The sequence below is a fragment of the Clarias gariepinus genome, chromosome 3 (assembly GCF_024256425.1).
Source record: "Clarias gariepinus isolate MV-2021 ecotype Netherlands chromosome 3, CGAR_prim_01v2, whole genome shotgun sequence".
Classification (NCBI taxonomy): Eukaryota; Metazoa; Chordata; class Actinopteri; order Siluriformes; family Clariidae; genus Clarias; species Clarias gariepinus.
In genome coordinates, this window is record NC_071102.1 from 42,190,254 (window position 1) to 42,214,185 (window position 23,932).

The window sequence follows — 23,932 nt, forward strand, 5'->3', positions numbered from 1 at the left end:
TTTAAACTAGTTTCAGCCTTAAGCTGTCTTTTACTGTTGTGCAGGACATTATGCGAAATGATCCCAGGTGCATTCTAAAACATACTTTTGGAGTGACAATCCTCTAACCAGAACAAAATCTCCCTTCATTATGAATGCAGACATTCTTCTGAGATTGTTGGCCTGGATGCTTTCAGGATTTATATGGAATTGTCAGCACTTCCTCATCATCACTTTGGACAGAGTGCTGGCTTCTGTGGCAATGAAAGCTAGGATTAGCAGGACGCTCAGCTCTCTTTGTATTGTATTAGAGAGATATTACTCTGTGTGTGTGTGTATGGGGGGGAAGCATGTGAGTGAGCTGGGATTTTACTTTAGCTCCTCACCAGGTTCCCCACTCAGAGTTTACACTGTGCAATATTTATTAGCCGAAACTGACAATCTCACCCAAACACTGCTCCCATGTGAAGTTTTATGGTATAAAATAGGATTAGGATGAGAATGTGTATGTGGCTGTACATGGCACCACCACTGCCTTATTTTATATAACAGTATAAATACATATACTGTACATTAAATATATTAAAAACTAAAAAAAAAAAAAAAAAAATTAAATAACTGACAAGAAATGAGACACAAATGGACATTAGCCTACTATTACTAATTATAGCTAGCAACTCAGCGTCAGTAGCTAATAACTATCAATGCAAATCAATGTTTTGGTAACCTAGCATACTTGAGCAAGCAAATAAAGGTGAGCTAAATTAGCCTATTATTAACTATAGCTTGAAAAGGTAATGTCTACCAACCACCAGTGTGATGTTAGATAGCTTACTCTTAATTTCACATAGACACTCAATGTCAGTTAACCTAACCTACTATTAACTATAACTAGCATTTCAATGCATGCTAACCTAGTCTGCTATAAGCTGTAACTAGCAACTATAGAACTAATGTATCCTACCCTACTATTATCAATAGCTCACACATTATTATGAATTTACTCAACCTACAGTATTATTGACTATAGCCAGTAACTTAATGTAAATATATATGTTTGGTAACGTATATAACAAAGTTACCAGAAGAACTCATATTCTCCAGCAAGCCACAAACAACTACACAAATCTGTCTAAAACTCCTAATTTTAGGCAATAGCAAATATTGACTTAATTTTATTACTCTTTATTGCTCTTTATTTCTCTTTATTTAAGTTTCTTTTATGCAGAAATGTTTATGTTTTTACAATGAAATGTTTTTACAAAAAGCATCTTTGGCTTATGCCATATTTTTGTATGTGCCCAAGACTTTTGCACAGTACTATAAGTGAAATAGTTGTTAGGTTTTACTGAGCATGCTGAAAAATATTAGTTTTTCTGGTAACTTTATCACACTCGCTCATTTCTATTTTTATTTAAATCCCAGGATTAAACATCCAACTAGTCTGTCTTGTACTATATATATTTTTTCTTAACAGCCATGCATATATTCTCCTGAAATGTTATTTATTTATAAAATTTTTGGTTATATATGGAAATACTGAATTATTTTTGTACATAATTATGCAGACATGATAAACATAAATAACAAAATTGGTACAGCATATAATATGGTGCCTAAGACTTTTGCACAGTACTGTACTTTTTAAATGTAGCATCACTGTGTTGCTCGGGAATCTACATATTTTATTGAAATGTCTTTGACTTGCTGATCCATAATCATGAGTGGTTTATTATAGCAGTTTTCTTCAATGAAGATAACACAGTAGAATTTCATTATCTCCTGAGTTAAACCAATATAAATGATGAGCAAATCCTATTCGGTGGAAGTTTTAGATCGAGCTGTCGTTAACTGTTAGACAATTTCGGGCTAACTTAAGTGAGGTGTATATAAAACAGTATCTATATAGTATGTACAGTACCAGTCAAAATTTTGGAAACTAGTTTGGATTTATTTTTTATATTCTAAAACAATACTGGATTCACTGAAAAACTATGAAATAACACACACGGCATTTGTTAATTCCATCCATCCATCCATCCATCCATCCAGGAACCTCTGTATTCCTAGGGACTGAAGACCAATGGTGACCATTGTATTTATTCCAATTTGTACAACTGTGGTAGTACCTCTGATCAACACTCACACACACATTTAGACATTACAGGAAATTTGGAAACGCCAATTAGCCTAATCTGCATGTTTTTGGACTGTGGAAGGAAACTGGAGAACCCGGAGAATCCTGACAAGTGCCCCAGTCCCTGCTGCAGAGAAACACCCCAATAATGTGAATGGTGAGATGTATTGGATTTCTGCCAGGCATATCATTTAGGGTTGTGGCCAAGTTATTCAATTTTAATTTCATCTAACTACTTGTGCTTCTGCAAAGTTCAGTCATGAGAGTCAAGTAGGTTTTTTCTTCTAACCCTCCTGTACATCCCACATTTGTGGACAATATGTGATATTGTTTGTTTATGACCACATTCCTGCAACTGCTTCAGAGTTACTGTAGGCCTCTTGGTAGCCTCTCTGACTAGTTCCCTCATGGCTCTTTTAACTTGTTTACCAAATAGCTCTCACTTCTTAATAATATACTTTACTTTGCTTTTAGGCAGTGATAAAGCCTTTGAATTTTTTTTCTTTTGTATTCATCTTCTGAATTGTGTCTGTGCACAACTTTACCCCATAGATCCTTTGAACTTAAAATGCTCTAGATTTTCATCCCAAGTCAATCAAAACTGACCACAACTGATCACGGTTGAAGGTCAAATGGCTTTGTGTGCCACTGGAAATGGGATTTACTTCACCTGATTGAGTTTACAAGTCATTTTTAGGAGCGGGTGATTCTTTTCGCTATCAATGATGCCATTTTTAATTTGTTTATTTTTATTTTATTTCCTGACATGTTGTTGTTATATCTTTCACTTGAACCTTAAAAGTTGCACTGAGTAAATATAGCTAGATAAAACAAAAACTGTGTCTGTCTTTATTTCAGGCTGCAAGTTTTCTTTTACTATTTTGAAAGAGGGGTGATTTCTAAATCTATTCATTTATATAGTTATAATGCTCTGAACGAACATGATTTACACATATACACATTACATATATTTACATAAATTTACATTTGAGAAAAAAGTCACATTTAATCTTGTTACATGACTACATTACATGACAATAACCCCCGCCCCTCGCTCTCTCTCTCTAATGTTTGTGTTTTTGAACTATGTTTAATGGTCCTGACCTCTCGCAGACCTTTGTGCATAGCGGAACTGGCTTTACCCCCGTAATCCTTTGCTTCTTCCATTTCTTTCCTCCCTTGCCTACTTTCTCTATCTCTCTCCGCCTCAGTTGATGTGCACGTCTGCCAAGCGTCCCTGCAACACAACACTGGCAGCTTGGAACAGGATGTAGAGTTTTGGTCAAGTACGATACAAGCTGAAATTGCTGAGTGGAATTTAGCCTGCAGCCATGTGTGTGTGTGTGTGTGTGTGTGTGGAGATCTCCCAGGGGAGCACATGTTTGGACCCAGACCATGCACTTGCTGTTAAAAACCAAGCATATCAACTCACAAATCTCTCACTCTCTTACACACTAACAACACATTTCTTTGTTTTGTTTGAAGGATTTTCTTTTATTGCTGCCAGCTTTCATGCTCTTGTTTCATTTTCAAGTAGGCAATAAAGGTTACAGTGTTTGTTAATTTTACACCACACCATTTAGCCTGGAAGTACACACTTTTCACAATAACGAACACAAAAATCATCAATTATCACAGAAAACTCTCTTTAGTAACTAAAACTTTGTGGACTTTAAATGTATGAACACAACACATCTTAGAAACTAATGAAATATTGTTATAAAACCAATTTTGGAATATATATTTACTATTTATGAATGTTGAGTAAGTATATCTGATTTATGTTGACTGCCCTTTTATAAAGTGTAAGCACTCGAGAAACTCTCAGAGCAAAAATTACAAAGACGTTCAAACACATAGTGGATTTGGGATTTTTAAAAGAATTAAAAGTGGGCTTTCGTTAGCATGCACTTAATTGGTGAGTATTACAGGCTGATTTACATTCTTGTACAGTATTACAGGTATTCCGGTATTTGGTTTAATAGACTGTTTGCCACCCAAGTGCAGCGCGTCGGGTAGAGCTTTAACCTTGTGCACAAAATTATATATATTAGTATATTTTAGTTCAGCCTTAACCACTGATTGATTGATTGATTGATTGATTTAAGTAGGTCTTTTTTTATTTGGAGTACATTTCATGTTCATTGATGTTTATTAAAAATATTTTCTTCAAAAATATAGTTTTGCATATTAAGGAAAAGCATGATGTAATATCACACACACATTACATGCATCATATGCTTCACTTAGCTTGAGAATTGTCATAATTGGCAATTATGCCTTACTGTCTGGTTATTCAGCTAGGTGCATAAACAAGCTTTAGTTAGTCCAGAATACAGCAGCGAGAGTCCTCACTACAACCAGAAGATACGAGCACATCACCCCTATCTTATCCACACTGCATTGGCTCGCTGTGAAATTACAGTACGCATCGATTTTAAAATACTACTTTTGACATATAAAGCATTACATGGTCTCATGCCGCAGTATCTGAGTAAAATGCTAGTGTCTCACGATCCGCCACGCCTACTTCGATCAAAGGATGCAGGCTGCTTATCAGTACCACGTATTATGAAAAATACAGCTGGAGGCAGAGCTTTTTCTTACAAAGCCCCAAAGTTATGGAATAGTCTCCCAATGTAATGTAGATTTGCCTTAGGGGGACTCATGCACTCAGGTTTGCTGACGGTGAGGTGATTGTTTGCTTTACATCTCAGGGAGCCCTCATGTCTGGGTTTCCTTCTAGCTCTCCCATTTAGTTATGAGTCTATGCTTGCAATCTACACTAAATATACATTCACCTTATCTATTGTGTGACAGTGACCATACCTAACTGTTATCTCTCCTTCTCTTTGTTATGTGTCAACAAATGAAGTCAGCTGACGACCTCAGTGACCAGGTTATTACATTGATGGAGTTTTTCTTCCTTGATGGCACGGGCATATTCCAGGACTCCAGGATTGTGAAAGAGTGGTACTGCAGGCATTTTCACACAATCAATCAAAGCAAATGGCAGACAAATGATATATTAATGATTTCTTTTTCTTTTCTTTTTTTTTGGCAAGGCAGTGCATCTTCTTGTTTTTGCTTCTTGGAGGTTTAGATGAAAGTTATTTCATTTGAAGGACCAGTTAAACTGGCTTGCATAATGTAATTATGTCAGGTCCATAAAGCGTAAGGTCAAGACTTTCTGCTTCAATTAAAGGGATTTGACAAAAATGTGGTTTTAACCATTCAGGAATTACAGCCATTTTCATGCACACAGACCCAGGAACATGCAAAATAAGGTCCAATAAGATGTAATGGTGGTCATAATTTGGAATTTGGAATTTATAATTTAATAAACCCATTAGAGAGGTAGCAAATACTGTAAATTGGGAGTGACTAATATAAAAGTTTGGAACCTTTTTAAAAAGAAGGAGCTAACTGGCAAAATGCCTAGAAGACCATGGAAGGTAACTAAAGCCCAGCAAACATTGGACTGATGGCAACGTCGAGTCGCCGGCCAAAAACAGTTGCGGTAGGACCGCATTATTTTATTCAGATACAGTGCGTTAGTACAGTACATGTCTACAGTCGTCTGGGGTTGCAAGTATAGCTGTTACTTTGACTTTTAGTATTATTAAATATACACCCTTTAATCTAACGTTTTAGACCGCTGTTGTGAATCAGATAGCGTTAAACACGTCCGTTCAGCTTTCATTTTGGAACTATTTTTCAACCATGACCTCAGATTAAATTAAATTTATATATGGTATGCCAAGGTACCGCTGCAGTTCCCAGATGTTTAATCATACACTTTTTTCAACCCACTTCAAATTCAGTGCTGTGGTATAAGCAGGCCAAATGGCAACAAAAAAAAACAAACACTTTGACCATTGGTTGCTATAGTGATCATTTTATTTAAATGCTGGTAGTGATTTAATGTTAGCAAAAGTTCTTTTCTCATATGCATTTGTGTGTTCACCTGTCAGAGAACTGTAGGCTGGGATTGACCATGAGATCTTGGGTGAGTAAACACAGCACGCTGCCAATATTTTATTGCTTTTTTGTGCATGTGTAAAGGACAAAGTCCTATTTTTTTATTTATTTAATTTTTTTTACATAATGCGACCCCCAAAATTTCAAAGCAAAATGTAATTTAAAAGAAATGATTGATTGAATTTAAATTATATATATACTGATGTAAAAAAACAACAACCTTTTTTCTAACAAAGTCCTTCTGGATCTTTATAAATCCAGGGTTAAAATACCTTCACAGGCCACTGACAACACATTGCAAATATTCAAGCATAATCCAGCTTTTTGTAAGTCATATTAATCGTAGAAAACAACATTTGTACTCGTTACATTTCATCACAACTAAGTGCTGCAAAGAAAATGACCCTCCTCAGTGAATTATATCCTCATGCATTTTTTTTTTATCCATTTATGGTTACATTAATAAGCTGTTTGAACTTAATAAGACAAAAAGAGGCCATGTGTAATGTTCTGAAGAAATCCTATTGCCTTCCTCACACCAAAAATGTCCAGTGACTGAAAATGTATTGAGTGTTCCAAGAAACTGACACTGGAGAATCCTTTAATAAATGTAAGATAAATGTCTTCTTATGGTACTAGGGCAAAAGAAATAATAAACACTATGTTCATTAATATCTATTTCTATTTGGTAAACACACCTTTTTAATGTATTATTATTTGCCTTTGATTAGTCATTGCATTGCATTTTACCATACAAATAAATCATTGTGAATAATTTGTTACAAAAGAAAGACTAAGATATTAAAACGAGTGTGCCGTTACGGCACGAGATGCTGCTTTACTGTTTGTCACTGTTGTATTTCAACTGCTGAATAAGAACCGGGCCACACAAATTTCATCACAGTTTCAGCACCTTTAACCAGTCTGACTCAAGAATTCATCTGTAATCTGTTGGATAGCTAATTGCAGTGCATTGTGGGATTTTCTCGATTGGGCTGGATGTTCTTCTTCCCACTCCGTCTTCCTTCCTTGATGTCTTGCCTCTACCTGGTATTAATAGCACTTGATTGATGTTTAATGACATAACCACCTGGCCTGCACTAGAGACGGAACCAACACATTCACACGCTCACACACACATATGCTTTTTTGCTCCCACTCATAAATACTCTCGTTCACACAGTTCACACCCCCCCTCCTTCGCTCAAGCACACAATAAACACACACTTTCCCACGCAGCTAAACTGAGCCACATCCATATCGAGCATCCTGCTGACAGTTCCTCATCGCTCATCTACCTTTTTGCTTTTACTGTCTCTCAATTTTCTCTGCCTCTCGATGCGCTCGATTGTCCCTTTCAAACTAACATCTTCACAAGAATCACTTAAATTTAGTCAAATGTACTGATGTTTTTTTTTTAAATATCATAACGTCAAAATAATCAAATATTAATATACAAGTTATCCATCAGGGCCTGAAGCATATTTCAGGGAGCTTCTAGCACATGGGAGGGTACTTCCTGGATGGTGTGCCAACCCGCTCAACCTTTGGAGCTCTGGCCATCACCATCTTGGCAGGGGCTGACCCAACTCCAGTTACTCCATAAATGGGGAAATCAGTGGAACAAACGAGCCTGGCTGTTGTTTGGGACATGCCTACCTACTGTACCTCATTTACCACAAGCTAGCTAGCTTAGCGTAATTTATGTGCTAAAGTTACTTTGCATCCTATGAACATTGTCTTGTGCACTCAAAAAAATGAACATGGCTACCAGTTACATGTACTAAAATGTAATATGTGTTTTGTACATAATAATTTCATGTTTCCAAGATGAACATATTTGCATAAAATTCAACAACTCAACATGTATTAGATTCAATCATGTTGAGATAAACCAAAGAGATCTTGTCACTATGAAAACCGGAAGTAGCAAAACCGGAAATATCGCGAGAAGAAAACACAGCTTGTTGAGAAGACAAGCGTTTGGCGGGCGTGTGGAAAACATAAATGTCACCTGCGGGTTAGCGATGTTTAGTCACGTTATTTTAGTTTAAGCTATTTCTTGTATTTTTTAATCACACTTAAAATACGGACGGTTATATGCGCGTGCTTAATCTGCGGTTCGGTTCTGGTTTCGGTCTGTTCTCATGAGTTGTGAAGCGAGAGGAACTAAGTATAAATATTGTTCATTTGCTAAAATAAGTATCATGAATTTTAATTGAATCTATCTCTGTATTTTTTCACAAAAGTTTGTGACTGAAAAGTGTCCTGTCTGCATCTGACTTCAGGAGTTTCCTGACCAACCGTCTCTAACGGTCATATTTAAAAGTCATAACGGACAGTTATAAAGTACAAAACGTTTCTGTTGGTGTTAAAAAAAAAATTCTATTCTTTTATTCTAAGTTGCTGCTGGTGTAAAATAAAAATCTCTGTTTTATCCCGTTTGTCTTATGCTTCCTTCCTTCACAGAATTCTATTGTCCAGGGCTTGAAATTTAAATTTACTTGAGTTGGATCAACTTAATTTACAACTGAAAAATGTGTTGTACCAACGCTATTCATTTATGTTAACAGTATTAAATTATGTTGGACGCAGCTGTAGTAAATAAGTTAAATGAAACTAATAAAATTAATTTGACTGAGCCTAAGAACATTAAGTTGGGCCAACAAAATTGCTTAATGCTGAAAGAAAGCCATTAAATCAGGTGGAAATTCTTTCCATAATTATGTTCATTCAACGAGTTATTTTTTTGAGTGTGCAGCTGTCATTCCAATTGTCCATGCCCAAATTATACATTATTATATGGCTTTATTATTTGTCATTTATCATATGTAATTTTAATCTATGGGCTACATAAAAAAAAAAAAAAATCACTCACACACAAACACTCACAGGTCTACAGTATGTTTATTAACTCACTTTTAGAGCCCTAGTGGTCATCTATGGAACTGCATATTTTGTTCCTTCTGTATTGGAAAGAAAACCACACATCCAGCGTACATCACATGTCTGTGCACTGTAGAAGGACACTGGTGTTTCCTAAAGGGGGGAACAACCCACAAGGGGAACACACACTTGGGAACGCCAATTAGCCTAATCTGCATGTCTTTGGATCGTGGAAGGAAACCAGAGTACCCGGAGGGAACCCACCAAACACAGGAAAAACATGCAACTTTGGACCCTGGAGGTCATTGTGCTAACCTTATAACCAATAACTTAATTTGTTGGGGGGGGTTTTGGTTTGTTTGTTTTCGACCATTGGATTGCTGGGTTGGAGAAACTTCAGGTAATGGACATTTCACAACACTGATGAAAAAATGATATAGGAATTAACTTGAACTATAACTTTATAGTATAACTTGTATAACAGCCATTAGATAAATGTAAATAATTCATAAATAACAAATAATCCAAAAACTTTATGCGTTTTACTTTTCTGTAATACAGCGCACTGTACACTTTGCTATACTATTTCCTTTTGTCATTCAGATCCCTTTAATTAGCTGTGCTGCTGTGGAAACCTTTATTCAGAAGTTCAGTATGTGTGTGTGTTAACAGAACTGTTGCGAGGTATCAGGGAACAGCTGTGTTTGTTTGCGCTGCTTGAGAGCGTGTGAGAATCACAGTCCTACTGCACACTGTGTGTGTGTGTGTGTGTGTGTGTGTGTACACTGTCTGCGAGTGGTGAGAATACATGCGGTAATGATGCAGATTGCAGAGCTGTGTGTGGTTGTGTGTAACCTTGAGCTTCAAGCGTTCCCACAGTACACAGACACAACGCTCACTTCGGGGAGCTGTAGACCTGTTTACAAGATCACTCGTCACTTCAGGACTAATCTATCCTCCAATTAAAAGACACTGATAAAGAGTGCACAGTGTGTGTGTGTGTGTGTGTGTTAGTGTGCAAACAAAACAATATGCATGTCTCAGCTTGCTTGCCAACATACAAGCCTAATACAGTTACGGCTTAAGTTTTGATGTTTAATACTGTAGATGCAACATTTCATGTTTTAGGGCTATGGGAATGGGAATCAGCTGTTCAGAATGCACCTGAACTACAAAACAGTCCAGGTCCAGTATAATTAAATGTTTCACTGAATATTCTTGAACCACATTACCTAAGTGAAAGTTTGGCCCATTTTGATAAGTCATACGTAACTACTAATTTAAAGCTGCAGGATCTTTATTAGTATCAAGAATGATGTCGACCGCCGCTGGAGCAAGGCTTTTGATTTACGATTTCAAATATTTTTTAAAAATCTAATTGCAGATTGTAAGAACAGATTTATGACAGCAGTTGTTCGATAGTTCAGGATTGGAATTTCCTACAAGTCTACCTGACCCTCCAACAGAATGACTGCAGATCGATCACTGCTATCCGTTATCCCCCAAATTCGGATGGGTTTCTTGATGAGTCCAGTTCATCTCAAGGTTTCTTCCTACTGCCATCTCAGGGAGGTTTTTCTTGCCACTGTCGACCTCATTTCATACAAATTTTGTTTTGCGACAATGACCATTTTAAAAAGCGTTATGCAATAAAATTGAATTGAATAGATAGTAATAGTAATAACTAAATGTGCACATAAAATTGAATTTAACTCATATGACATGATTTTTTATTTAACCCAGAAGTTTAGCTCTTAAACTGGTCTTCAGAATTTGTTATTGAGAGAGTGTATTGTTCCACTCAACACTTTTGTTCCTGCTAAATATTATTACGAAATTGGGTCAGTTTGTCTATGTTCAGGTTTACATCATATATATTTGGTTACTTCATTAGAGAGAACAATAACCAGGAGAAGCTAACCTCTGATGTAGTTATGCTGCATCCATGTCTTGTGAGATAATTCTCTGGAGGAAAGCCTTCTGTGAATTTGTGGGTCTGGCCCTTTAGACTAGATTTACAATTCAGGAGACACTTCTGAGTGCAGGATCTACTTATGCATGGACCATAAATCTTTAATCTGTCCATCTTATTGTCCAAATAACAGTGTACTGTCCGATGTATGATATTTTGGCTTTGGAGTGCACCACGGCACAGTGGATGCGCTCCCTTGGGATATTAATTAAGTGTTTAACTACTACAATGAACTACTTCCATTTAAGTTGTGTCTCATGGACTGTTTGTCCACAGTGGACATTTCAGAACAAAGAAACATGCAACTAAAGTGCTCAGGGTAACTGGCACAGTTGCTGAGGGAGCTGCATGGATTTTTTTTTGGACACCCTGCAAAAGCAGTAGTGAGAACTAAATTATTGCCAGACACACTGGGGCCACGAATAGGACCTCGTCCTAGCAGGCCGTTCTTGAAAACCGCAGGCAGCAGGCGTAATGACGCACTCCAACCTCTTCCTGTGCTTGGCAGTGATCAGCAGGCCTGGGTATAGCCAACCATCAAGTTATTTTGTGTCTTCAAAAAGAATAGACTCGGAACCAGACGTCTAAAACCCTTCTCCCAAAATCGTGCAAGATCTCTTAAGTAAATAGTAATAAGGTCTGCTGTTCATAAGACCGTCTATATTAGTGCGTGTGTATGCACATGTGATTTTTAGCTTTATGTGTGTATGCAATAGAGGATTTGAACAGGATTTAATCGACAGGCAAGAAAAGTCAGGAGCTTTGCATATATTTGTGTTATGAGAGTGTGAGAGAGAAGAAGGTTAAGGTTTGGAGGATGCCCACAAAGCTTACTAGATTTAAGACAGCCTTAATAATTAGGATCTGATTGAATATCTACAAGGGGTGTTCGAGTCAAACCGGGATTTAAAAGCAAAACACATTTACAGAAGACTCTCATTCTATGGACAGTACAGTGATAAGACTTTTAGCTGCAGTGAAACTTTTGAATGGTGAAGAGCCACATCTGTCTGCGGCAACTGTACACACAATCATTTGGGCCATTAAAGGAGTTCCTGGAAGGCCGGTGTTTCAGACAAGAAGCAGGAAGTCTGATCATGGCTCTGACGTACTGAGAAAACTTTCTACCTTGATGATATCCAAGCACTGGTGAAACGCTGGGATAAGCGCATTAGTGTAGCAGGGGATTATATAGAGAACTATAGGGAGTAAATAGAATAATAAAGGGAGTTTTTACTGTCATAACAAGCACTTGTTCTGTTATTCTGCACAATCAAAAGCGCATCAAAAGGTTTGACCGGAATGCCCAGTGCGTTGACGTAAGTACTTATCTCCCTTGTACTTCAGAACAGTTTATAGTGTTCCACATTTTTTGGTTCTGTACATCACACTGAGAACACCTATGCTTTCAGTGACACATGATCGTGGTAGCATCATACTGAGATACCCCTGGCCTCATGGTTGCCTCACTGACTAATTCCCATGACTCTGAGTTTTTTGGTGGATTGCTTCCTCTGTTTTGGGGTTTCAATCCATCTGCCCAATAAGCCCCACATTGCACATGTGTTTTATTTTCTTTTTAAGCATGGTGTTGAAACAGCAACTGGTCACAGCAGTAGCATATTTAACGCTTGCAGTCGTTTCATTCATCACAAATTTAACAGCCTACAGATGTGGCTATTATTCCACTGTTTAGCCTGATATACTGTAATCTTAGCTGTTTAAAACATTAATGATTCAATAACTCACTTAATAGCGTAAAATTAAATATTGTGTTCGAATCACTGAAATTTCCATTGTACAGAATTTTTTGTTTTGTTTTGTTTTATTTAAGCCACAAGGTAGTGGACTGTATATATTTAGTTACAGACTTAGTAAGAATAGACTTTTGACATTATATGCAGGATATGGGTGTATTGTTTTCTTGCTTTTGATGGTAAGATTGCATGAACAAATTGTGCTGTTTAAAGACTAATGACCCAACTTTGTATAACAAATAAAATCACTGAATCACCATACATTTGGGACAATGGCCAAGGGAAAACATTATGATCTCACTGTTACTGAACAGTTTGACTAAATCTACTGCTTTAATGTTTGTTACTGTTGTATTTCAGCTGAATAAGCTACTGCTGAATAACAAATGTCTCATCAACATTCCATATTTTTTATGTGTATAGACATACGTACACTTGATGTTCTTATCATCAATTCGTACAGATTTGTACCAGAAGCATAATGTACCTTCATCCTGCTTATTGCAGTTATACCTGAAATCATCAGCAGGACAAGAGAAACAAACGTACAGTATGTGTACACTGACCTCTAGTGGATAGACTTGAGTTACGCTAAAGGCCTAAAAAGACAAAGTTATTCACATTTTCCTGTTCAGTGACTGATCGGGGCTATGCAGAACATATTCCAGGATCAGTATTGTGCAAAAGCCATACAATGACCTTCAGGCATAAAAATCTTCCAACGTAAGGCATGAACCCGTGAGAGATGGAGATGGAGATGATGATCAGGCTGGTGATTAGTATACTGGTGATGCTGAATGCTGAGTAGTTGGAACAGATGAGAGGGGAAATGAGGTTGCTGCTGTAGCTGTTACATAAACAACTAATTTTTAATTGTATCTTTAGGCACTTTGCAACCTGTCTTTGTCGATGTTCTTACTTTATAAAATAAAGAGCGCTAGAGACACTTTGATTCATATTCTTTATTTTATTAACATTTGTCAAACATCTTGCTTTACATTCAAAGCATTTATGATTCCAATATCTTACAAACATTAAGATATAAATATGCATCTATTTTTTATGGATTGTTACTTGATTTACTTAATAAATTTTTATTTCCACATAGTTTTTAATTCAGCTCTTATCACATGACAGGTACCAACCAAGGTAGGCCGAAAGTGGCATGTATTGTACATATCACTGCAGCTTACAGATGCCTACAGATGTTCACCATGACAGATAAGAGAGTACCGGACCAGCGATCCTCCCAACTAGAAACCATGGCCAATTTTGCCCTTTTGCCTCACTCCCATTATAAAAATTACAATCATTACACATCACATAGATAATCCCAAAAAGATTATCTACAGGGGGTCAATGACACATGTACTGGAAGCATCAGCTGTCAACTAACCCTAGGAGCCAGCGAACCTCATCATAATTATTAGATTTATGATCAAACTTTAAAGACCATACAGTATGTTTGTACACCTACTGTATATCTTCATGGTTGTGTAAAAGAAGTCACATCATTGAATCCCTGTTTTAGGCTCATAATAAAATGTGTTATCATTGATATATAATTGTATTTAGCTTGTGCCTTATGTAGAGTACATTGCTGTATCTAATCTAAAAGGTACCTGTTAGTCAGTAAGCATATGCTGGGGTAGCTGGTTAGCACTGCCCAGTAACTGTTTACCTTTAAAGTTCACCCAAAATGCATTAACATTTCAGTCCATATAAAAGATAAGAAAATTGCTACACACCATCAGTTATGCAAAAGATACATGTATTCTTGTCATGCCTTGTCTTTTTATTTATTTATTTATTTATTTATTTATTTTATTTATATTCTTGTTTTGACCCACCCTGTCCAATTGCTATACTGAGAGTAGAGAGATTTCATTCATTTCCGAGCATGAGGTGGACCAGTGAAATGAAGTATGCGGTACGAAAAACTTAAGAAAGCCATACTTTTAGAACGAATCACTGGTATCGAAATCTCTCTTTGTTCCTTCTTTTGTTTCCAACGTATAATTTTAAACCAGTTGCGCTTGTTTATTCCCTAATCATAGGATGAACAGGCTGGGCCTGGTTTGTGAATGTCTGTCCATAAGTTGACCAGCTGTGCAGGAGTGTATAAAATCACAGCTATGAGATTGGAGTAGTAGCACCGGTCATACAGTTCAGGTGGGATAAAGACAAACTGCGAAGGGTTTGGAGGGTTCACCGGAACAATATCGAGGTGCTCCAAGCATAAGCCGATATACAGATCATCTTTTATAATAGGCTTGACTTCCTTCGAGGCCCTCAGAATCTTTGCTGGCATGTCCATCGACATTATGAAGCACTTTCCTAAAGCGAACGGTGGAAACACGGATTTGTGGTACACCTCAGGTGGGATGTAAAACCTGCTTGATGGGTTTTTTAATGAATTGTTGTTGTGGAACACCTGGCCAGTGAGGTAGTTCCTTAGAGGGATGTTGGGGCCGAGGAGCATACTTATCAGACCTCTTACGTTAAACAGAATGTCAGGGTCCACTTTTGCGGCATAATACGCCTGTTGGCAGTGATCTCTCAGCCATTCCAGCATGACCATGGTTTTAACAGTCGCGTTATTTATGTCTATGAAGTCGATCTGAATAAGGTCCTTGTGCCGAACGTTCTCCTGGTGTATACGGGCCTGTTGTATTGCTGCGTTACTCCCAGTCGGTAAGCCCAGTAGAAACAGAACCACAACGTGTTTTTCTTGCACCAGCTTCTCATACCCCCATGTATTCCTGACGGCGTTCCTTTCCATCACATCATTAGGGGCCACAGGAACGATGATCACCAAAAAAGGGTTGTGATGGCACTTGTCTGGCTGATCCAGTATGACGCGGTATTTATGGGGATAAGCCACTTCGTACGATTGCGGCTCCCCTTGCTTTCCTTTCTTAAACTCAGGTACGTTGCATTGCTGAATCCCGAAGAACAAGTAAAGTAGCAAACTGATGAGAGCCATCAAAACAGTCACCGCACCTGGGGCATTGGAGATGGGCCTGACTTTGCAGCACCATTTTGGGTTACTGTGAGTCAAATAGAGATGTGATATGTCATGATGTCATGATTATTTTACAATATTAACAAGCTACAGTAGCTAGATAATGAATGCTCTAGAACAATGCTGTGGAACTGATTTAGCACAAAACATGTCAAGAAATGCTACCTTACAGTCTATGATTTAAGCAGACATATCATTATAGTTTGTAAAACTATGATGTCTTTAGTATTGTTCAGTCTTATTGCTTTTCAAGACAAAATGAATAGCTTAGTAATTTTATAGAACAATGTTGAACGTAACAAATCTCTGTTTATATAATAGGCACACTGGCTTACCTCATGATTTCTTTCAGAAGGTTAATGATGTTCATTTGAGAAAATCCTCAGCCTTGTCCTTTGTTTCACCACATCACCTTATCAGACTTGATCCTTGTCAGTCTAGGACGGCAATAATGTCCCTCAACCTAGCTGTACTGCTTATTCGCAGGATCCCCTGCCTACATTGACGAGGGTAAGACAGATTTGTAAAGAGTTATGTTAATAGACGAACTCTCCCTAACTGTCAGCAAGTCACTGACACGCCTGCATTTCAGCGATGTTTTAAATGCCTCAGCTCTTTAGCACCCAGAGGGAGGTATCAGACAATTTGAGAATTAGGTTGATGAGGAACGTCCCGGCCCTATGATAAGGGGTGAATTAATCCACCATAAAATGATAATTGAATGCTCATCATATGCATGTTTTATGCACATCAGGTTCTCTAAGCCATATGAGACCAATAAGAATTACAGGATGTTGAAGACTATGTAGAGTGTAATGCAGCAATATGTGTACAGTATGTATGAGGAATTGGAACTGCTCCAGAGAACCAGTTCTGCCACATGATATTACTTTTAGAAAAAAATAAGAGATAATTTGAGATCATTTGAGTTAACCTGGGTGAGGTATATGAACAATATAGTTACAGTTTCAAAGTCATACTGAGGTGCAAACATTTAGTTTAACTGGTTTTGATGAGAGGATATAGGGTTGCATTAGTTAACTTTGCACATGGCCATCGATCAAGGTGTGGTATTCATGAACGTGCTATAATTGCTATGATTTTGGGATAGGTGTGGCCACGGCAGGTGCACAGGATGTGGGTGAGGCAATAATCACCCTCATCAGATAGGTTTGTTAGGTTAAATCCTACCGCACCTTAATATTTGTCATATTATGACATTTGCACAGGAGATTCATCCACAATGAACTCAAAGGAGGGTACAGGTTAGTGGTAAAGGTAGTCACGGGCTTATAGTTCTGACAGAAAAACTCCAAAATAATAAACTAAAAACAGGAATATAAATAATTTACTTAAAAAAATAATTAAAATAAACTAAAGCTTGAAATATGCCATTTAAATAAGCATTTAGACCCATTGCTTCGTACTTGGTTAAAGCACCTTTGTCAGCAATGGCATTCTCAAGTCCGCTTGTGAATGATGCGACAAGCATGGCACACCTTTCTACTGGATGTCCATTTTTCTTGGCAGAATCAGGATGGAGGGGCACTGCCATTTTCAGGTCTCTTCAGAGATGCTTTATTGGGTTCAGGTCCAGATTCTGGTTGGGCCACTTCAGGACTTTTACAGACTTGTTCTGGAGCCACTTGGCGTTGTGAAGGTTTTCACTTAGGATAGCTCTTCTTGTGGTCTGGGAGTCTTTTAGGCAAACTCTCAGCAGACTGTTATGTACCTTTTACTGAGGAATGGCTTCTGTCTGATTCCGTCAGGCCTAGTTCTTGGTTATCCGTCCGAACAGGTGCTTCTTCCCTGATTACGCAATTTGATTGGGCGTCCAAATCTGAAAAGACTGTTGGTTGTTACAAATCTTTTTTATTTGAAAATGATGGAGGCTACCATTCTCTTGGGCTCATTCAGTTTAGGATTTTTTGTTTTGTGTTCCCTCTCCCAGATCTGTTCCTTGACACAATCCTGTCTCACAGGTTTCAGATAATTCTAATATATTTCGCCCTGGCTTTGTTTTTATTCTGACATCCACCCTCTACTGTGAGACCTTATATAAACAGGTGTGTACCTTTCCTAATTATGTCCTATGATTTAAGCTAGGCACAGTTAGACTTCAGTCAATTTGCAGATGTATCTAATGGATGATTGGTTAAAGTACACATGGAGGGTCACATAACAAAGGATGTACTGTACCATGTAGCAGTTGAGCAAGGAATTGTCAAATTATTGTTTCCAAGAAAATCTGGCAACAAAGCATGAAGTTTTTTTTTATATATATTGTCACACCTTGTAGAAAACATTGTACTTAAATATCAGTAACAGTATTTTTTTTTACCATTATCCATATTTGTAATATTTATACAGTATATATAAATATTATAAAAAAAACACTTACAGTGTGCTGTGAAAAAAAGTATTCCCCCCCCCCCTTTTATTTTTTACATATTTGTATAAAATAAATTTGAATATTATACAAAGAAGACGGTCTTCATCACCCACAGAAGACACTATGAAAGCCTGGTCATCCCATTCGGACTCTGCAATGCCCCCGCAGGCTTTTAACCGTTCATCAATGATGTCCTTAGGGACATGTTAGGCTGGTGGGCATTTGTATACCTAGATGACATCCTCATAGACTCACGCACAGTTGAAAAACACATTCAACATGTCAGGACGGTCCTTAAGAGATTGCTTGCCCATCAGCTGTACTGTAAGTTGGAGAAATGTGCTTTTCACGAGCGTTCCACCACGTTCCTGGGTTTTGTCATCTCATCCCAGGGTGTGGCCATGGACCCACAGAAGCTGGAGGTTGTGCGTCATTGGCCCCTACCCAAGACCCTTAAGCAACTTCAACGGTTTCTTGGGTTTGCGAACTTCTATCGTCGCTTTATCCGGGACTACAGTACAGTTGCAGCACCCTTAACCGCTCTGACCAACCCTCTTCTCATCCCTTCATGCTCAACCCTGCTGCCATATTCGCTTTCCAGGAGTTTTGTCATCGATTCACCACCGCTCCAATTCTCCTCCACCCAGAAACGAGCAAGCAGTTTGTTGTGGCGGTGGACACTTCGGAGGTGGGCGCCGGGGCTGTTCTCTCCCAGCGAGGTCCAGACCAGAAGCTACACCCCTGAAGCCTTTTCTCCAAAAAATTTGACCCCACTCAGCAGCGACACGGGGTAGGGGACCGCGAGCTGCTGGCCTTAAAGTGGGCTTTGAAGGAATGGCATCACTGGCCCTAGGGCAACAGGGAGCTGTTCATCGTCTGGACCAATCACCAAAATCTGATCACTATCCAAAATCCTCCGGTTGCCCGTGACACCTACTGCATTTTTTGATGAAGAACTTTAAAAATTGTACTTTTCATATGAAGATCACGCAAAAGTGTATGGATTTTCTAACATAACGCAAACATAACCACTGTTGCTCACACCATACCGTGACCCAAGCTACCTCAATTCTTTTTCAATTATTAGATTAATAGAAGTCAATGATGATTCTGCAAGGGGCGATGAAAAACAAGAGTCCTCCATTTCTATCCGCACAGCCATATGGAAAAACACAGAGTATGGAGGCACAACAGAGAGAAAATTATAGAGTAGTTAGTTCTGTAGGTGGCAATGAATTTAGTCACTGATCTGTTAGATTATCCCAATTGACCTTTCTAACGAAACCGCCAATTAAGGTGCCAAACGAGACAAAGATATTGGTAAAAAAAAAAATGAGTCATCTAGAAATAATATATCATATTATATAATAATATCACATCACTAGTCACATATTGTACTTTGACAGACAGAAAAAAAGAAAAGGTAAATGAAAAAACGCATTCTGCATGGACTAAATATTGTCCTTTTGGCCTAATTAAAAGAGTCTGGTAGGAGGCTGTTTCATCTGCACATCTAGATCCCTTCTCCAACCATGATCATCTTACAGAATTTTGTGGACACAAACCACCCTAAGCCTAATTTACTGGCTGAAGACCCTTCATGTCTGACATAACGTTTTTGTCCCATCTACGTGAGGAGCTTTGCTGACATGACAGGAAGTTTTGTGAGCTGCGCTGCATTTTATGTTGAGCGGCACTAATGTTGGTTTGCTGCTCCCAGGCTGCTTTTGGTAATGATTCTAGCTGAGGCTTTGTTGTGCGATTATCTGACTCATGCAGTCTCTTTGTGCACAATTAAAGCTAGGTCAATGTTATTGAAATTGAAGTCACTTATCGGTAATTAGTGTTGTCACAAACCATTTGTTTTTTGTTTTGATACCGGTTTCATCAATTTTAACCCTTTTACATTAAGCCAGAGTCACTAGACTGAAAAAAAAAATTGAGGGAGGCTTAATTGGTTTGTGAGATACCTAGTCTCTAGAAAACATTTCGATTTGACTGAGTAGATACAGTAGCTCACAATCTAGGACTAAACTGAATCATATTATAAGTTTATTTTTTAAATCAAGCTGTGTCTTAGTGGAAAAATAAGTGTGGAAAAATAAAATTAGTTGAGTTGTATTTCTATTTGTTTGCAAAAAAAAATTAAATCCCTTTTTTTTACAGCAGCTTGCTGTAGTTGCTTGGTTTTATGAGGCGCAATAAGTGTATATGTTTAGTCCCTTATTTCAATATGTGAATCATCAATACTGGGTAATGAAAAGTAATTTTTTTCTGTATGTACACTGTATTTTAATATTGCAGTATGTTTGATATCATGCGAAGTAGACTTTAAGCTTTGTAGAATCTTACGCAGTTGCCCAGGTCATGCAGTTTGTACAGATACAGTAGTTAGTTCTGCAGGTGGTAATGAATTCAGTCACTAATCTGTGAGATTAACCTAATTCGCCATTTTTTTTCATTATTATTATTATTATTATTATTATTATTATTTTATTGATTTTTAACAGGGTGGAACTGTGGTTTAGCAGTTAGCACTGTCGCATCCCAGATAGCACAGGTACGTCGCGGAGACGTCTGCTAAAGAGCGTATCATCTGGTAAACATCGCGTTAATTTTTTTATAGTCGTATTTTGATCGTCTGTAGATTGCCTGTTTGAGCTATTAAATGATACATCGTCTTTATATCTATACGACGTCCATACGACGTATCTTTATCATCCGAAATTTGCTGGTATGTGGACGGGAAATATATATATATATATATATATATATATAATCTGGAAATAGAGTGAAGAAACACCAAAGGAGAATCAACCAGAAGGTGGCGGTAGTGCAACACTTACGGATGCAAGAAGCCGTTGAACCCGTTAAAGAAGAAGAACATGTTGCTGAGAAGACAAACGTTTGGCGGGCGTGTGGAAAAGGTAAGCAGGAATTAATTCCCATCTTTCTAAATAGAAACGAAATACTGAACATAAATGTCACCTGATGTTTAGCGATGTTTAGTCACGTTATTTTGGTTTAAGCTATTTCTTACCACACTTAAAATACCGACAGTTATATGCGGTTCGGTTCTGGTTTCGGTCTGTTCTCATGAGTTGTGAAGCGAGAGGAACAAAGTATAAATATTGTTCATTTGCTAATTTAAGTATCATAAATTTTAATTGAATATCTATCTGTATTTTTTTTTACAGTAATTTGTGACTGAAAAGTGTCCTGTCTGCATCTGACTTCAGGAGTTTCCTAACCAACCGTATCTAATGGTCGTATTTAAAAGTCATAACGTACAGTTATAAAGTACAACCGTTTTTGTTGGTGTATAATTTTTTCATATGATTAATACTTATTTGTGTTGTTTTATGTTTTGTACATCTTTTCAAATTGAGACCTCATTCGTAAGTTGCTGCTGGTGTAAAACAGTGTTTTTATTAAATATAAAATATAAAATCTCCATTTTATCCTATTTGTTTTATGCTTCCTTCCTTCACAGAATTCTGTTGAACATGGTTAATTATAATTAACCGAGGGTATTTAATTAAAATATTGGGAGGGGGTGTTTTAATAAAACGACGTCAATCCGACATGAATCAGACATGTGGCAGATGTATGAACATCTGATTAACATAGTCTAAAGAGCGGCTTAGGGTTGTTTTAATTCATTTACGTCGTAAATACGTAGGCTAAGCGTCGTTCTGGTTTGAGGCGCTGTGGAATCTGGACGAAGAGGAAATAGAGATTCACTGGACAGTAATACAGAAGACCTGAAAGGACGCTTGCACCAAAGTCCTGGGGAAGAAGGAGAGGGAGCAGAAAGAATGGATGACAAAAGAGACAAGGGAAAAGATAGGGAAGAGGAAGGAAATAAAGTAGAAAATCAACAAATGTCAAGATCAACATGAGAAAATAGAACTCAGAGCACAATATTGGGAGGTGAACCAAGAATTGAAGAAGAATGCCAGACAAGACAAAAGGCAATTTGTGCACAGTATTGACAGATGAGGCAGAAACAGCAGCCAAGCAGAACAACATGAAGAGAGTGTATGAGATCACCCAGACTTTGTCAGGAAAGAGTTTCAACACAATTAAGCCAGTCAAGGACAAGAATGGGAAAACCATCACAAGTGACGAAGAACAAAGAAGAAGATGGGTGGAACATTTTGAAGAGATCCTGAATCGACCACCACTACAAACAGTTCCCGACATACCACCAGAAGAAGAGCCCCTCTGTATCAACACTTATCCACCAACTAAGGCAGAGATCACCAAAGCCATCAAGTCCTTGAAAAATGGAAAGGCATCAGGGCCTGACGGCATCCCTCCAGAAGCTCTCAAGGCAGACGTGGCAGTAGCAGCGGAGATGCTACATCCTATTCTAGTGAAGATATGGGAGCAGGAGCAAGTGCCTGTCGACTGGAAGCTTGGGTACCTGATAAGCTCCTCAAGAAAGGTGACACATCTCAGTGTGGCAACTGGAGAGGAATTATGCTGCTGTGCATCCCCAGCAAGGTGCTGACAAAAATCATCTTGGAGAAAATGAAGAAGGCACTGGACAAGAGACTAAGTTTAGAGCAGGCAGTTTTTAGACAAGACAGATCATGTATAGACCACATCGCAACTATGCGCATCAATATCGAGCAGTCCACTGAGTGGCAGACCCCTTGTATACAACCTTCGTCGACTTTGAAAAAGCTTTCGACAGGGAGACCATTTGGAAATTGATGCAGCACTATGGAATCCCAACAGCTATACAAAGACCCGTCCTGCCAGATCATCCACAACGGAAAACTGACCAACTCCTGCATGCCATCACCGATAATCTTCCTAATGTCATGGACTGGATCATGAGAAGAACCATAGAGGGCAACAACACTGGTATTCAGTAGACCCTCACTGAGCAGCTGGAGGACCTGGATTGTGCAGACGATGTCAGCCTTCTGTCCCACAAGCAGCAACATGCACAGTCTAAGCTTACCCGGCTCGCTGAGGAGGCAGCAAAGATCGGCCTGAAGATCAATGTCAGTAAAAACAGAGGTGATGCGGCTAAATAACTGACAAGAACACCCACTGCAACTACAGGGAGAAGACTTGGAGGAAACTTTGTCTATATAGGAAGCATAGTCAGCAGTGATGGCGGTGCAGATGAGGACGTTAGGAGCCGGATCAACAAAGCAAGGTTTGCATTCAACACCCTGAGACCCATCTGGAACTTCAAAGCCTTATTTCAGCGCAGCAAGATCCGCATCTTTAACACCAATGTAAAAGCAGTTTTACTGTATGGATCCAAGACATGGCGGCTAACCAACACCATTACCAGCAAGATACAGAGTTTTATCAATAAGTGCTTGCGGCATATCCTTAACATCAGATGGCCTGAGAAGATCTCGAACACAGATCTGTGGAAGAAAACCAGCCAGAACCCAGTCGGTCAAGACATCAAAAAGAGAAAATGGGGCTGGATAGGCCATACACTTCGAAAACCATTCGATAATGTCACAAGCCATGCATTGGAATGGAACCCACAAGGAAAAAGGAAAGTGGAGAGACCTAAACAGGCGTGGAGAAGATCTGTCGAGAGTGAAGTGAAGGCCGCCGGAATGACGTGGACCCAGCTGAAGAAAATGGCTCAGAACAGAGTCCGTTGGCATGGTGTTGTTGCGGCCCTATGCTCCACCAGGAGTCTACAGGCTTTTTTTTTTTTTTTTACTTTTTTTTAATTCGTTTTAACATAATGGAACAAACAGATCACCAGAGGCATCACATACAACTATTAAATTTTTCTTATACAGTCGTTTTTATAGTA

At 38.3% G+C, this 23,932-nt stretch overlaps 2 protein-coding genes across 2 annotated transcripts in view; one reads left to right on the plus strand and one right to left on the minus strand.

Moving 5' to 3' along the window:
* Positions 1-23,932, plus strand: part of LOC128518710 (sialoadhesin-like) — a 1,187,000-nt gene that overhangs the window by 789,736 nt on the left and 373,332 nt on the right. The window contains exon 10 of the mRNA XM_053491953.1: positions 6,614-6,643. Within this exon, the coding sequence (XP_053347928.1) occupies positions 6,614-6,643 (30 nt within the window). The remainder of the gene's footprint in view (positions 1-6,613; positions 6,644-23,932) is intronic.
* LOC128518543 (beta-1,3-galactosyltransferase 2-like) lies at positions 13,697-16,286 on the minus strand. Its single transcript, XM_053491700.1, has 2 exons — positions 16,073-16,286; positions 13,697-15,762 (listed from the first exon to the last, which is right to left on the minus strand). Exons 1-2 carry the CDS (start codon positions 16,105-16,107, stop codon positions 14,760-14,762), a joined length of 1,038 nt encoding a protein of 345 aa, XP_053347675.1. The 5' UTR covers positions 16,108-16,286; the 3' UTR covers positions 13,697-14,759.

Coding starts and splice junctions, on each gene's coding strand:
- LOC128518543 (XM_053491700.1), bottom strand. CDS start 16,107: ATGAACATCATTAACCTTCTGAAAGAAATCATGAG. Junction 15,763..16,072: donor CTTCTGAAAGAAATCATGAG/GTAAGCCAGTGT, acceptor TTTGACTCACAG/TAACCCAAAATGGTGCTGCA.